At 44.0% G+C, this 13822-nt stretch overlaps 1 protein-coding gene across 3 annotated transcripts in view; it reads left to right on the top strand.

The window, feature by feature from the left end:
• Positions 1-517: 517 nt before the first annotated feature.
• Positions 518-13822, top strand: part of KHDRBS3 (KH RNA binding domain containing, signal transduction associated 3) — a 103490-nt gene continuing 90185 nt past the window's right edge. For all 3 annotated transcript variants that reach the window (XR_012715434.1, XR_012715435.1, XM_075270084.1), the window contains exon 1: positions 518-772. Coding sequence is in view for 1 of the 3 variants with exons in the window: in XM_075270084.1 (XP_075126185.1) it covers positions 571-772 (202 nt within the window). In the remaining 2 variants the exon portion in view is untranslated. The remainder of the gene's footprint in view (positions 773-13822) is intronic.

Raw genomic sequence — 13822 nt, 5'->3', positions numbered from 1 at the left:
GCATTCATGTATACAGGGAGGATAAATCGCACGGTGGAGACTGTGAAACCGGACAAGATCATAAGATACAGTTCACAACACTGTAATATTACAGAAAATAGAAGAGAACAAAAACTGTGGCTGATGACGACTGCAAAAACACATTTATTGCTACGACTTTGCTGCGTTTTTGCAGGTGCTGTATATAAGGGGGTCTCTATTGTATATAGATTGGCAGCTCGGCGTTACAGGGATCAGCACCATGGTCAGTGGTCAGTCCGCCAGCAATGCGCTGAATGAGCGCAGGTTCAGCACCAGGGACAGCGGCTGCGGAAGGATAAGGCGATCTAGACACGGTATACCGTGAGTGACAGCTCCCTCCGCCAATCAGCGCGCGCACTCCGCTCCCTCTTCGTTGTAGGCTGCGCTGACGCGGACGGATCCGTCACGGCCACGCCCAGTAGGCGGTGCGCGGGGAGGCGGCCGTGTGTTTATAGTGCGCGCCGCGGCCGCCGTGCACAGTCCCGGGCTGGAGGAGGCAGCGGAGCTTCTGGATTGTCGCCGGCATTGTTCTCTCCGCTTCTCCCTTTTATGTCTGTCCGGTTCGGAGTGATACTAGTTGTATTAGCGCTGCTCGGAGCGTCTGCGCCTTCCTGCCGCTTCTTCTTCTCCTTGTCGGACTTTTCTTGCTGGTTCTCTTTGCCTGGAATGGAGAAGTATCTGCCCCAACTCTTGGCTGAAAAAGACGCCTTGGACCCTTCTTTTACCCACGCCCTGAGGATGGTGACTGAAGGTGAGGAAACAACCCCTGCCCCTGCTTATGTCTGACCCGACTACAGGGTGTAGAGAGTGAGGGGGCTTCAGGATGGTGCAATAACGGAGCAGCACCAGACCCTGAGCCTAGGAGTAGTGCAGGCAATGTCAGGTGGGATGGAGACAGCCAAGGTGTAATACTCTGCATGTGAGCTCCCTGGTGGTCTCTGTTATCAGCCTTAGACATTAGGGGTCTCCAGGGTCTGCTCCATCTCAAGGCATTGGGAAGATCTGGGCAGAAGACTTCAATGCACTCTTTCCTATACAAGAAACTGTAACTTTGCCTCTATTGCTTGCACCAAAGGTTCTGCTGGTGTGGTTGGTGTGGTGAAATTCCTGTGGGCATTTATGTAGCAGAACCCCCCCACTATAAGATCCTGTATAGTCCTATGGGTATTTCTGTAGTAGCTAGAAAAGGTTCTTATTGTTTGTGTGCCTCTCATTGTGATCCTGTTTAGACCCTTACCCAAATTGTCTTCATCCCCTTCCCATTCATAATGTTTCAGCCCCTTCCCACTGATTTCTGACCTCCAGGTGGATTCTTCAGCCCCTTCTATTGCTGCCTGCCTTCCTCCAGTTATACTCCTCAGTCTCTCTCCAGTTATATTCTTCAGACATTGCTTTCCTGTCCCCCTACAGTATATCCTTTGGTTCCTTCCTATTGCTTTCCTGCTCCTTCTAGACTCTTTCCATGCTTTCCTGCCTCCCCTCCAGTTGGATCCCTCGGCTCCTTTCCTGCCCACTTCAGTTGCATTCTTCAATCCCTTCCTATTGCCTTCCTGCTCCTCTTCCAGTTATGCTTTAAGCTTTTATTTTCTGCCTCCCCTCATGTTATTTCCTTCAGCCCCTTTGCATTGCTTGCCTTCCCCTCTCCCACCCCATCCCATCTCATTGCTTTCTTGCCCCTCCAGTTATATATTTCCTCTCCTTTACATTGCTTTCCTACCCCCCCAGTTCTATATCCCATCTCTTTCCATTACTTTCCTGCCCCTCCAGTCCTATATCCCATCTCTTCCCCCTCCAGTCCTATATCCCATCTCTTCCCCCTCCAGTCCTATATCCCATCTCTTCCCCCTCCAGTCCTATATCCCATCTCTTCCCCCTCCAGTCCTATATCCCTTTGCTTCCCCCCCCCAGTCCTATATCCCATCTCTTCCCATTGCTTTCCTACCCCCAGTCCTATATCCCTTCTCTTCCCATTGCTTCCCCTCCAGTCCTATATCCCATCTCTTCCCATTACGTCCCCTCCAGTCCTATATCCCATCTCTTCCCATTGCTTCCCCTCCAGTCCTATATCCCATCTCTGCCCATTACTTTTCCCTCCAGTCCCATATCCCATCTCTTCCCACTCCAGTCCTATATCCCATCGCTTCCCATTGCTTTCCTACCCCCCAGTCCTATATCCCATCTCTTCCCACTCCAGTCCTATATCCCATCTCTTCCCATTGCTTCCTCTCCAGTCCCATATCCCATCTCTTCCCCCTCCAGTCCTATATCCCATCGCTTCCCATTGTTTTCCTTCCTCTCCCTGCCAGTTCTGTTCTTTGCCTCCCTGCCCCCTCCAGTTTTATTCACTACTGCAGACAGTTTCAATAGAATCTTGTTGTAAAATAAAGCCCCCCCCCCCCTTATGTGACACCTCCTTATTGTATTGCTATCGCAGGTGGGGTCTATATGGGATCATGACATCATGGAGATCTTTCGCCGGTAGATGGCTGTAACTGATCCTCTCTGGTTTTTGCATGTACTCTAGTTGGATGGGGAATATTTAATTTCTCGTTCCATTGTATGGGGGTGGAGGGGTTTCCTCTGATAGACGCTGTTAATAAGGCTTTCTTGTAAGTTGGCGCTGTCATATTCCCCAAGTGTTCTTGAGGCTGCAGTTTTAGTCTCATTAGTCTCTTATCTATGGCCGAGGTGGATAATTTATCACGGATTCTGTCTGTTTCCTATGCAGGTCCCTGCATTATATTGTCCGCCAGTCTTGTACCGTGCCAGCCGTGTCTGTTACTGTCATGACCTCTGGTGGGCTGTTTGTTACTTGGCTAGTAAAATTCCATAAGTATTTCTTGTCTGTGGACTCGAGTGAGCTTATAGGAAAACATCATCTCTAGATCTCCTATATTTCCACTGAATTTGTCATGAACTTGTCTCTATTCAGCAACAATTCTATGAAAAATCACATTATATGACAATTATGCCAGTTATCAAACTCGGCTCAGCTATGAAATGAGTGACTAATGTGTATCTAGGCCTGTTTTGATCGATGAGTGTCTTACGGTGCAATACTCAGTAGTTTTCCTCTGTATATTGTTGTTTTCTAATGTTTGATACATTGTATCAATCCTGCATTGTCAATATACATTGTATCTTCTCAATGTTACATATAATACACAGCTGGATCTTTGAGGCCACTTAGAAGATAAACACTGTGTAGGTATTATATGTAATCTGTATCTGATATGAGGTGGTAGAAGGTGTGTGTGTGTGTGTGTGTGTGTGTGTGTGTGTGTGTTGTCCAATATTTCACAGAAGATTCTTAAAATAAGTTTGGGTTTTTTCCATGACCCTTTACTGTCTATGGATTAAATGCACTTTCACAACCACATAGAGGTGCTGGCTACGCAGGCAAATAATCTGCCTTGCCTAATATTTTTGATGTAGCAGAGCAGAGTCTGTCATTTGGGAAATGTCTACAGTTCATGGTGTTATCTTCCTATAGGATCTCCTATAATCCACTATTCACTAATCCACATATAACTCCATATTAGTAACTTTCCTCTGAGCCGTCCCAGCGAATCAGAAGACAAATTAAACTCTGCTACATCTACATATTTGGTTGACTTCATCCCAGCCGTTTGTATTGTGTCTCTGCCCCATTATCTACCCAGCAGCATGTTGCCTTTCCCAATTTTGCAATTCTCTCTTCCTTCCAGCTTGTTTTACGGTGACGCCATTACTTCTGAATGTGACATTTGCTCTATTTGTCGATGCTTTACAGTATCACAGATGGAGGGATTTTAACTATGCAAATGAACCGCCTCTTGCCAGTTGAAAGCGACCTCTCCATATATCGTTTCCTCTGCCGTATTTTTGTGTTGTGTTCTTGGCAAGTTGCGAACCCTATATGAGATGTTTGGTTCAGGCGTCCAAATGTGCCATGTTGTATTTTCTTTCTGTCTGCCTTGTGTCTCCCCTGACGTTCTCATCAAGACCAGTTTATCACAAGTTGGAAAGGCTAAATTGGAATTTGTTGCATAATTCACACAGCCGCGCTTTCCTGCCTGCGCTGGGAATTTGAGGCTTGTAGACTCCAGATATGAGTCTGTGGCACCAGAGCTTAGAGTCCTGCACCATATGTCATAAGGAAAAGGCATTTAGGCACAGGGAGAGCCTGTATAACACATAATGGACAGTCTATGTCGTAAGGGTATGAAGGACCTCTGAGACCTCCATGAAAGAGGAGTGCAGATGTTTCATGGACCCCCATAGTGCAATCCAAGGTGGCCAACTGCATCCAGGTGGAGCATGAATGGATAAGCCAACAGTATGGAGACTGCGGGAGCTAGTAACATCTCACACAGTTGGGTTTGTTCTTCTGGGTCTGTCCCAAGGTTGAACTCGTCACTTATCCACAGTATAGGTGATAAGTGTTTGATGGCTAGATGTCCAAGCTCTGAGAACCCCATAATTGTAATAACAGGACCCCATATCCCTTTGCGTTGCTGTGTGCAAGTTTCTTTATTCAGAGTTTATGGGAATGACCCAAAAAAGTTGACTTCATACCTTGAAGATGTTCTGTCCTTCCATAGAGATTTACGTAGTGGCAATGAACATGCTTAGCGGCTGCTTCATTTGAAGGGGGACTTCGGACCCCTGTTCTCATGGTGGTTGGTGGTCTGTGGTCAGACCACCATTAAGGCATTTCAAACACAGGACGGCCACTATTCTATGCCCATTGCATGGGGCCACATCCAGCTGACTTGTTTTGCAAGAATCAAAGGTTAGGGGATTCCAATTTCCATGACTGGTCGAGGTACTAGAAGCTAATAAGCCAAAAAATAACTAAAGTGAGGATTTAAAGAGAAAGCTTGACCTAGATTAGCTGAATAACTGTAGTACATTGAGAAGTTTTGGAACAGCAAGTTTTCTAGACAGGTCTGGAAATGGGGGGGCCCCCAATTTTCAGGCATTTGGGACATAGCCTATGAGCTAATTTCCACAGTGGAAATCCATGAAGAGTATACGTTTTTCTGGGGAAGGGGTACTGACTGCTGGGACCACAAACAATCATAAGAATGGGGATCCATTAACATTTATGGGACTGGCTGCACTCAGCAATATCTCTCGGTCCCATAGATGGTACAATAATTTGGCACGCTCAGTATTTTTCAACAATGAGGACTTGGGGACCCCTGTTATTAGAGGGGTCCTAGAGATGGGACACAACCAGATATTTTCAAGGATAAGAGTGACTTAAAGGAAAAGCCCTGTAAGTGAATGGAAAGAGGTGAAATAACAGTGAAGCCGCTCTGTGAATTTTCTTGGTTGGGGATCTTACTGCTTTGTGTATACAGCTTCTATATGGGCTATATACCTGGTGTAGTCAGACCCTGACTATCTGACTACCTCTCCAAAGACCCGTAGTTTTGCAAATGAGCTGTACCCTAAGGTGCTTAATGTTTATGTTGGTTACAATGAAGCAAGAAAGTGTGTTGCAAAAACATCTACAGTCCTATGAAAAAGTTTGGGCACCCCTATTAATCTTAATCATTTTTAGTTCTAAATATTTTGGTATTTACAACAGCCATTTCAGTTTGATATATCTAATAACTGATGGACACAGTAATATTTCAGGATTGAAATGAGGTTTATTGTACTAACAGAAAATGTGCAATATGCATTAAACCAAAATTTGACCGGTGCAAAAGAATGGGCACCTCAACAGAAAAGTGACATTAATATTTAGTAGATCCTCCTTTTGCAAAGATAACAGCCTCTAGTCGCTTCCTGTAGCTTTTAATCAGTTCCTGGATCCTGGATAAAGGTATTTTGGACAAACAATTCAAGTTCAGTTAAGTTAGATGGTCGCCGAGCATGGACAGCCCGCTTCAAATCATCCCACAGATGTTCAATGATATTCAGGTCTGGGGACTGGGATGGCCATTCCAGAACATTGTAATTGTTCCTCTGCATGAATGCCTGAGGATTTGGAGCGGTGTTTTGGATCATTGTCTTGCTGAAATATCCATCCCCGGCGTAACTTCAACTTTGTCACTGATTCTTGAACATTATTCTCAAGAATCTGCTGATACTGAGTGGAATCCATGCGACCCTCAACTTTAACAAGATTCCCGATGCCGGCATTGGCCACACAGCCCCAAAGCATGATGGAACCTCCACCAAATTTTACAGTGGGTAGCATGTGTTTTTCTTGGAATGCTGTTTCTTTTTGGATGCCATGCATAACGCCTTTTTTTATAACCAAACAACTCAATTTTTGTTTCCAAAATGAAGCTGCCTTGTCCAAATGTGCTTTTTCATACCTCAGGCAACTCTATTTGTGGCGTACGTGCAGAAACGGCTTCTTTCTCATCACTCTCCCATACAGCTTCTATTTGTGCAAAGTGCGCTGTATAGTTGACCGATGCACAGTGACACCATCTGCAGCAAGATGATGCTGCAGCTCTTTGGAGGTGGTCTGTGGATTGTCCTTGACTGTTCTCACCATTCTTCTTCTCTGCCTTTCTGATATTTTTCTTGGCCTGCCACTTCTGGGCTTAACAAGAACTGTCCCTGTGGTCTTCCATTTCCTTACTATGTTCCTCACAGTGGAAACTGACAGGTTAAATCTCTGAGACAACGTTTTGTCTCCTTCCCCTGAACAACTATGTTGAACAATCTTTGTTTTCAGATCATTTGAGAGCGGGCTGTCCATGTTCGGCGACCATCAAACTTAACTGAACTTGAATTGTTTTGTAGAAAGAAATGGTCCAAAATACCTTCATCCAGGATCCAGGAACTGATTAAAAGCTACAGGAAGCGACTAGAGGCTGTTATCTTTGCAAAAGGAGGATGTACTAAATATTAATGTCACTTTTCTGTTGAGGTGCCCATATTTTTGTACCGGTCAAATTTTGGTTTAATGCATATTGCACATTTTCTGTTAGTACAATAAACCTCATTTCAATCCTGAAATATTACTGTGTCCATCAGTTATTAGATATATCAAACTGAAATGGCTATTGCAAACACCAAAATATTTAGAACTAAAAATGATTAAGATTAATAGGGGTGCCCAAACTTTTTCATAGGACTCTATCTATCTATCTATCTATCTATCTATCTATCTCATAGCTATCTAGAAGGGTACTATTTAGCTTCAGCACACTTATGCTCTTAATAGTCAGGTGGGTGGTCCTAGTCTTCAGCAGCCACAGGGACCACCCACTTAACAGTAAATGGCATATTTGTGCTGAAAGTAACAGCATTGATGGCTCAGGAACAGTGGGAGCTATAGAAAAAAATTCCAGCTGCACCAGATTCACTGGGGAAGTGTTGGTGGAGGTGGAAGGTCCTCTATAAAGGGGTTGTCACAGGGGTGGATGAGATTTAACCCCTTTCTTCAGGATAGGTATGATGGGTTTGATCCCTGGGATTGCCACTGATCACAAGGGTGTGTCCCTTGTTGATGAACCAATGCATTGCTGCACGCTTCCCCATCTCTGACAGTGATGACTTGTATGGGCCATGCTCATCACCCCCATTGCGGGTGTGGGTCACATGCCACTCCATCTCTATTAAAATAGGGGGTGCAGGATCCTCAGTCTTGTGATCAGGGTGTTTATAGCAGGGACCCCCAGGGATAGTCAATACCAGGATAACCCCTTTACAATCTCTCCACTGCTCATGAATTTTCCATCCTTCAGTCTTTGTCTTTGCTCTGTGCTGTTGATTTGTTCCGACCCTTAGTCTTCACTTTACCAATAAACAAGACACCAAGCTCCTTCTCCCAGTCCTCGCTCTCAGCAGTCAGTCTTCTCCACTCTGCTGCACAGCCAAATTCTGCAGCACTCCCCTGAGATCTCGTGTGTGTATAAAGATAAAACCTGCTCCTACCCTGCTATTAACCATCAGCGCCCCTCCACCAGTCTGGCTTCACTCTGCTCAACACGGCCGCTCTTTGCTGAATTCCCAATATCCCAAGGATTTTAGGTTGCATTTTTGTTTCCATTTAGATGGTGGAACAGTCTAGATGTAGCAGAGCTGAAGCTGTGATTTATGTCTCTTCACTCATCAGTATGTTCTATGGGGAGAGAAAATTTACTACCAATAAGGTGACAAACTCGGCTCTGCGACATCTGTGAAACTATCCAATCTAGTGCATTGTGTTCTGTCATTATTGGTGTTGTGGCCGGTGAATTAAAACCATATCCTTAATTATTTATATATAATTATAACATTTATTACATTTTTAAAGGATTTGATTGTCAAGGCTGTTAGATATAAACAAGGATCCATTATTTCATTGAACTGTCACTTGATAGATCTGTCCTCTACTTGGACACTGGTTTTGGTGAGACCTGTGTAATACTTCATTTTTCCTACGGAGGTGCTGTAGGAAAATTAAGTGGTGCTTATTACTGAGACTTTTAAAGTCTTAATAGGTTTTCTAGGTTAAAATGTTAGTGATCTATCCTAATGATGGGTCATCAATATCAAATTGGGGGATGATCTGACACCCTGGACTCCAATCAATCACCTGTTCACAGCAGCTGATATACAGAGAATGAAGCAGGAGGCAGACAGCACCGTTCTCTATGTAGTGGCCAGAGAAAGTATTGCAGATCATCTTCCAATCACTTGAATGGGGGTTGAGATGCAGGGATTTGAGTGAGTTTTCTGCTTTCCAATCTATTATCACCCCTCCCCTTTAATTTAAAGGGTTATTCCTATCTTAGATATTCATGTTTCTAAAGGATTTGGGTACCATCTCTGGGACCCAAACCAATTTCAAGAATGGCAATTCCCTTCCCCTTATGATTCCTGGTGAGGCAGCAGCTGTGGCCCTGCATGTGTGGCTATCTCCATACACTTCTATTGGAGTTGTGAAAATAGCAGTACACAACTCCTTCGGGGATATCCCTTTAATTATGAGATCTATTATATTAGAGGGATTTTTGGTCATTGCTTACTTCTCCGAATCAAAAATTTTAAGAAAAATCAAGATCAGTTTTATTAGTATAATTTTTAGGCTCCTTTTTACGCTAATATAATTCTATATCCAGATTTACTTTCTAGTGGCAGAGGGTATATCTCTGAGACAGAGCTCCAAATCCCTTACATAACTCTAGAGCTAGGAAGTAACATTCTGGTTGTTTGTACCAACCACTAGAGGGAGCCTTACTGCATACTGGTCATACGGCTTGCGTAATAACACAACACACTGCAAACTCTTCAGCTCCCTCTGGTGGCAGCTCAGAAACTACAGAGACTAGTCAGCAGATCAGGCACCAAAACTGACTGCACTGATTGCTCAGGAATGATGAGGGGTAGGGAAAAATTCCCAACTGTGCCCAAATGAGTGGGGAGAAGCCTATGAAGGAATTATAGAGCTTGAGTTGAGGAAGATGGTGAAAGGTTCTCATAACGTTTCCATTGACTTAACAGTTGCAGCCAATATTATCCTGACTTTGTTGTGTGCTATCTTACAAGTTATCAGGTACAAGATGAACGTTGCTTCATCAATTTGTCACCATAAATTTGAAGGGGAGTTGCCTTGTCTTTTGACAAGTGTACAATAAAGTTGCTTAAGTGTAGGGATGTGCTTGTTGGTGCAGCAGAGATGAGTTTGTCACTTGGCTCAGTTCATGATTGTATCACCAGTGGCCTAACTAAGGAGTAGCAGCTGCCACAGGGCAATTTGGTTTCTAGTCAGATTTTCCCTAAACTTTTCAAAAAATTCCTATTTGAGTGAGTCCATACTTTTTGTGGTTTAGTATTCACCAACTGAGAACAATTGGCCTGTGTGTGGAAGCATGGGGGGGGGGGGGAATAGAATGGAAAATAGAAAGGGAGAACAAGTTGTAGCCCCGAGCGGAGTCTTTTGTGGGGAGAGATTAGAGGGATAGGAGCGGCTCAGACAGTCAAAGATGGAGATGGGCAACAATACACAATACAATGTAGAGAAGTGCAGTGTTACATAACTTAGGACTGGAGAAGAAGACTGATTACATTGATGGTGTCGAGTCGCTGCATGTGTCTGTCGCACCGTTAGGCCAGTGATATGGGCTGTGTCAGTCTCCTGTGCTGCATCAATCTTGATCACAATTTTTAGAGTCAAACATTAAAATTCAATCTGTACTGTGTCCACAACCAGGAACGACTTGGTGACATGGCACATGTATCTGGCCATTCTATGTACAGTGTATACTACATGGTCAACCCAATGGGGAGGTTTATTAACAATTAAAGAAGGCAGGAATTGTCATGTGACCACGGCTCAAATTTTGCCAGACATTTTGAGATGCCACGTCACCGCTTTAATATAACTAGCCGTATCTTACAATATCTTACACATTTTGATACCCCATAGCTTCCAAGCATATCTATGAAAATTTTGCACAAGGTTTGGCACAATGGTTTACTATGTCTTAGGCATTTTAGGAGTCATGTGACTTACTAGGTGTCCAGTTTGGTGCAATTTGCTCAGTCCTGTAAGTCACCTGTTGTCTCCAGTCAATGACGATATCATACTGGCCATGTCCTACTAACCCCAACAGCTGCAGTCACCAGGTTACCTTTGCAGTCCTTGCTAATCCATCCTGTTATGTATATGCTATATACTCCTTACTGCCATTGGTTGTGTTCTCCGTTTCTGCTACTTAAAGGTCCATGTGCAAATTTACAAGCCCATCATACCTGAGCAATAAGGTTCTAGTCCTGCTAGTCTTCGTGTAACAGGTCTAATACCCAATCTGACCCAACCTGTGCTTGGACCTTTGGCTCATTCCTGTTTGCTGTACTTATCCAGCCTTTCTGTTTTGACCATCTTCTTGAACCAAACTTCTGCACCTTCCCACTTGCCTTGACCATTTACTCGTATCTTACCCTTGAACTGGAGCAATCTGTTCGGACTGGACCATGCTCTTGTTTAATACTTGCATCTTCATCTTTTGGTCCTCTGAGCTAGCAATGCAACCAGGTGTTGCACCAAAGTCCAGATCTTGGTACGGGGGCTAAAGAGTAAATTTCAGGGAGTTTCTGTGGACAAGACCCATAGAGTTGACCCAAAATCAAACCAGTTTGAAAGCACAGTGTGGACCTAAACCCTCCATCCTGATCGATAGATAAGCGGTTTGACACTATTCCTCCTTGGTCAGTTTGAGTGGTGCTGGTCTTATTACTGGGGATGTCTAGTGTGATGTTGTTATAAGTATGTTCTGTATGTTCTGTTCTGCTTACTTATTCTGCTTTGTCTGCCTAGCAACAGTGAGGTAGTAATGGAGGAGGAGCTGAGCTTAGGGGGAGGAGTTGTTAGACAGGGAGCCATGATGGAGCATGGAATAAAGTGTTCTGATCTACAAGAGTAACCATCTCATAGTGGACTTATTCCAGAAGACCTGCATCCTCACTACAACACTACAATTGGCGACGAGGATTAAGAATCATCAGCTAAAGGTATTTCACTGCTACAGAAAACTGTTTGCAAGACTGCAATCCTAGCACCAGCCATGGCCTGCTTACCCTCCTTTGCTGTATTTGATGTGCACCAGCCCCAAGCAAACTTAGCAGCATGCTGGAATAAATGGCTGAAACGCTTTGAGATATTCCTGCAAGCAATGAACATTACTGACAATACAAGAAAGAAAGCCATGTTATTACACTATGCAGGGGAGCAAGTCTATGATATCTTCACAACTCTGCCCAATACAGGGGAGGCCAGTGACTATGAGCTAAGCACAGCAGCACTAACTAAGCATTTCTCTCCAGACATAAATGCAGCTTTTGAAATTTTCAAGTTTAGACAGTCAAAACAGTCAGCAACAGAAACCATTGATGAATATCATGTCCGCTTAAGACAACTTGCAGCTTACTGTGAATTTGCAGATATAGACAAGGAAATTCTGATGCAAATCATACAAGGATGTGTGTCCTCTAAGTTAAGCAGACAAGCACTCAGAGATCCCACCATGACTTTAGCAAAGCTACTGGACATTGCACGTATTCATGATGCAGCAGAGAATCAAGCTAAACTTATAGAGAACACAGACTATATACCAGAGCAGCCATCTTCTGTAGCAAAGCTCACTCAGAAGCCACATGTGCCTCACACACAGGCTGCAACCTGCTACAACTGTGGAGGTCCTTATCCTCATCAGAAACCATGCCCAGCAAAGGGAGGAACTTGTCATAACTGTGGGAAACAAAATCACTTTGCAAAAGTCTGCAGATCAAAATCACAATCTTCTCTCTCTGCTAAACAAGCCTTGCCACAGAAAGTTCAGGCAGTGCAGTCAGTGTCCCCTGCGGATGAGCCCTGCAGCACCTGCTTATTCTCAGTGACTGAGGGGTCTCGCAATGTGCATGCAATGTCTAATCCCAAACAAGTCATCTTAATACATGGCAATCCGGTGGAGACACTGGTAGACACAGGGGCATCTGTCAATGTTATTAGTCATGCCACTTATAGCCAGCTAAAGAACAAACCTGCTTTGCAATGTACTAACCTGAAGATATATCCTTATGGTTCAGCTACTGCATTACCCCTATGTGGCAAATTTCAGGCATTACTAACGGCTGATGGGAAATCCATCCCGGACACTTTCTATGTAGTGGAGTGTTCTGCAGACACTCTTCTTAGCTGCAATAGTGCGGTATCTCTGGGCCTAGTGAAACTGGCAAACAGCGTAACACACTCTTCTGTCCAAAATGTTATGCAGAAATATCCTCAACTCTTTCAAGGCATAGGAAAGCTGAAAGACTTTCAAGTGAAATTACACATTGACCAGTCAGTCCAGCCGTCAGTTCAACCTCACAGGCGCATCCTATTCCATGTCCGCAAGCTAGTGGAGAAAGAGCTACAAGACCTTGAGACAGATGATGTTATTGAACGTGTCGAGGGCCCAACTCCCTGGGTCTCACCAATTGTTGTTGCGCCTAAACCTAAGCAGCCTGGTAAAATCAGGTTATGTGTGGATATGCGACATGCCAATCGAGCCATTCAAAGAGAAAGGCACATTACACCTACCATTGATGATATTCTCACAGATCTAAATGGTGCAAAAGTATTCTCAAAAATTGATCTAAAATCTGGTTATCATCAGCTTGAATTGCATCTAGACTCCAGATATATCACAACTTTTAGCACTCATGTCGGTCTAAGAAGGTTCAAGAGGCTGAATTTTGGCATTTCATCGGCTGCAGAAATCTTTCAGAATGTTATCAGGCAGGTTCTTTCAGGAATACCTGGAGTCCTCAATGTTAGTGATGACATCCTTATCTTTGGCACAACCCAAGAGGAACATGACAATCACCTAGAACAAGTCTTTCAGAGACTGCAAACCTGCAATTTAACTGTTAATCCATCAAAATGCGAGTTCAACAAGACGTCATTGAATTTTTTTGGCTACATTTTTTCTGAAAATGGTGTTTCTGCAGACCCTGAGAAAGTAGCAGCCATAACCTCTGCTAGCCAGCCACAAAATGTCTCAGATGTTCGAAGTTTTCTTGGTCTGGTCACATACTGTGGACGATTCATACCTGATCTGGCTACTGTTTCTGAACCCCTACGACAACTCACTAAAAAGGATACTCCTTGGTCATGGACAGTTGAACATCAATCAGCATTTGACACACTAAAGTCCAGTCTTTCTAGTGACACGGTCATGGCCTATTTTGACCCACTAAAGTCTACTGAGCTCATTGTGGATGCCAGTCCTGTAGGCCTTGGTGCAATTTTAACTCAGGTGTCCAAAACTGGCAGTATCTCCACAGTCTCCTATGCGAGCAAGGCTTTAACAGAAACGGA

Source organism: Leptodactylus fuscus, chromosome 4 (genome assembly GCF_031893055.1).
Source record: "Leptodactylus fuscus isolate aLepFus1 chromosome 4, aLepFus1.hap2, whole genome shotgun sequence".
NCBI classification, from domain to species: domain Eukaryota; kingdom Metazoa; phylum Chordata; class Amphibia; order Anura; family Leptodactylidae; genus Leptodactylus; species Leptodactylus fuscus.
Note: the sequence above shows the minus strand (reverse complement) of the source record. Positions and strands in the feature narration are given on the sequence as shown.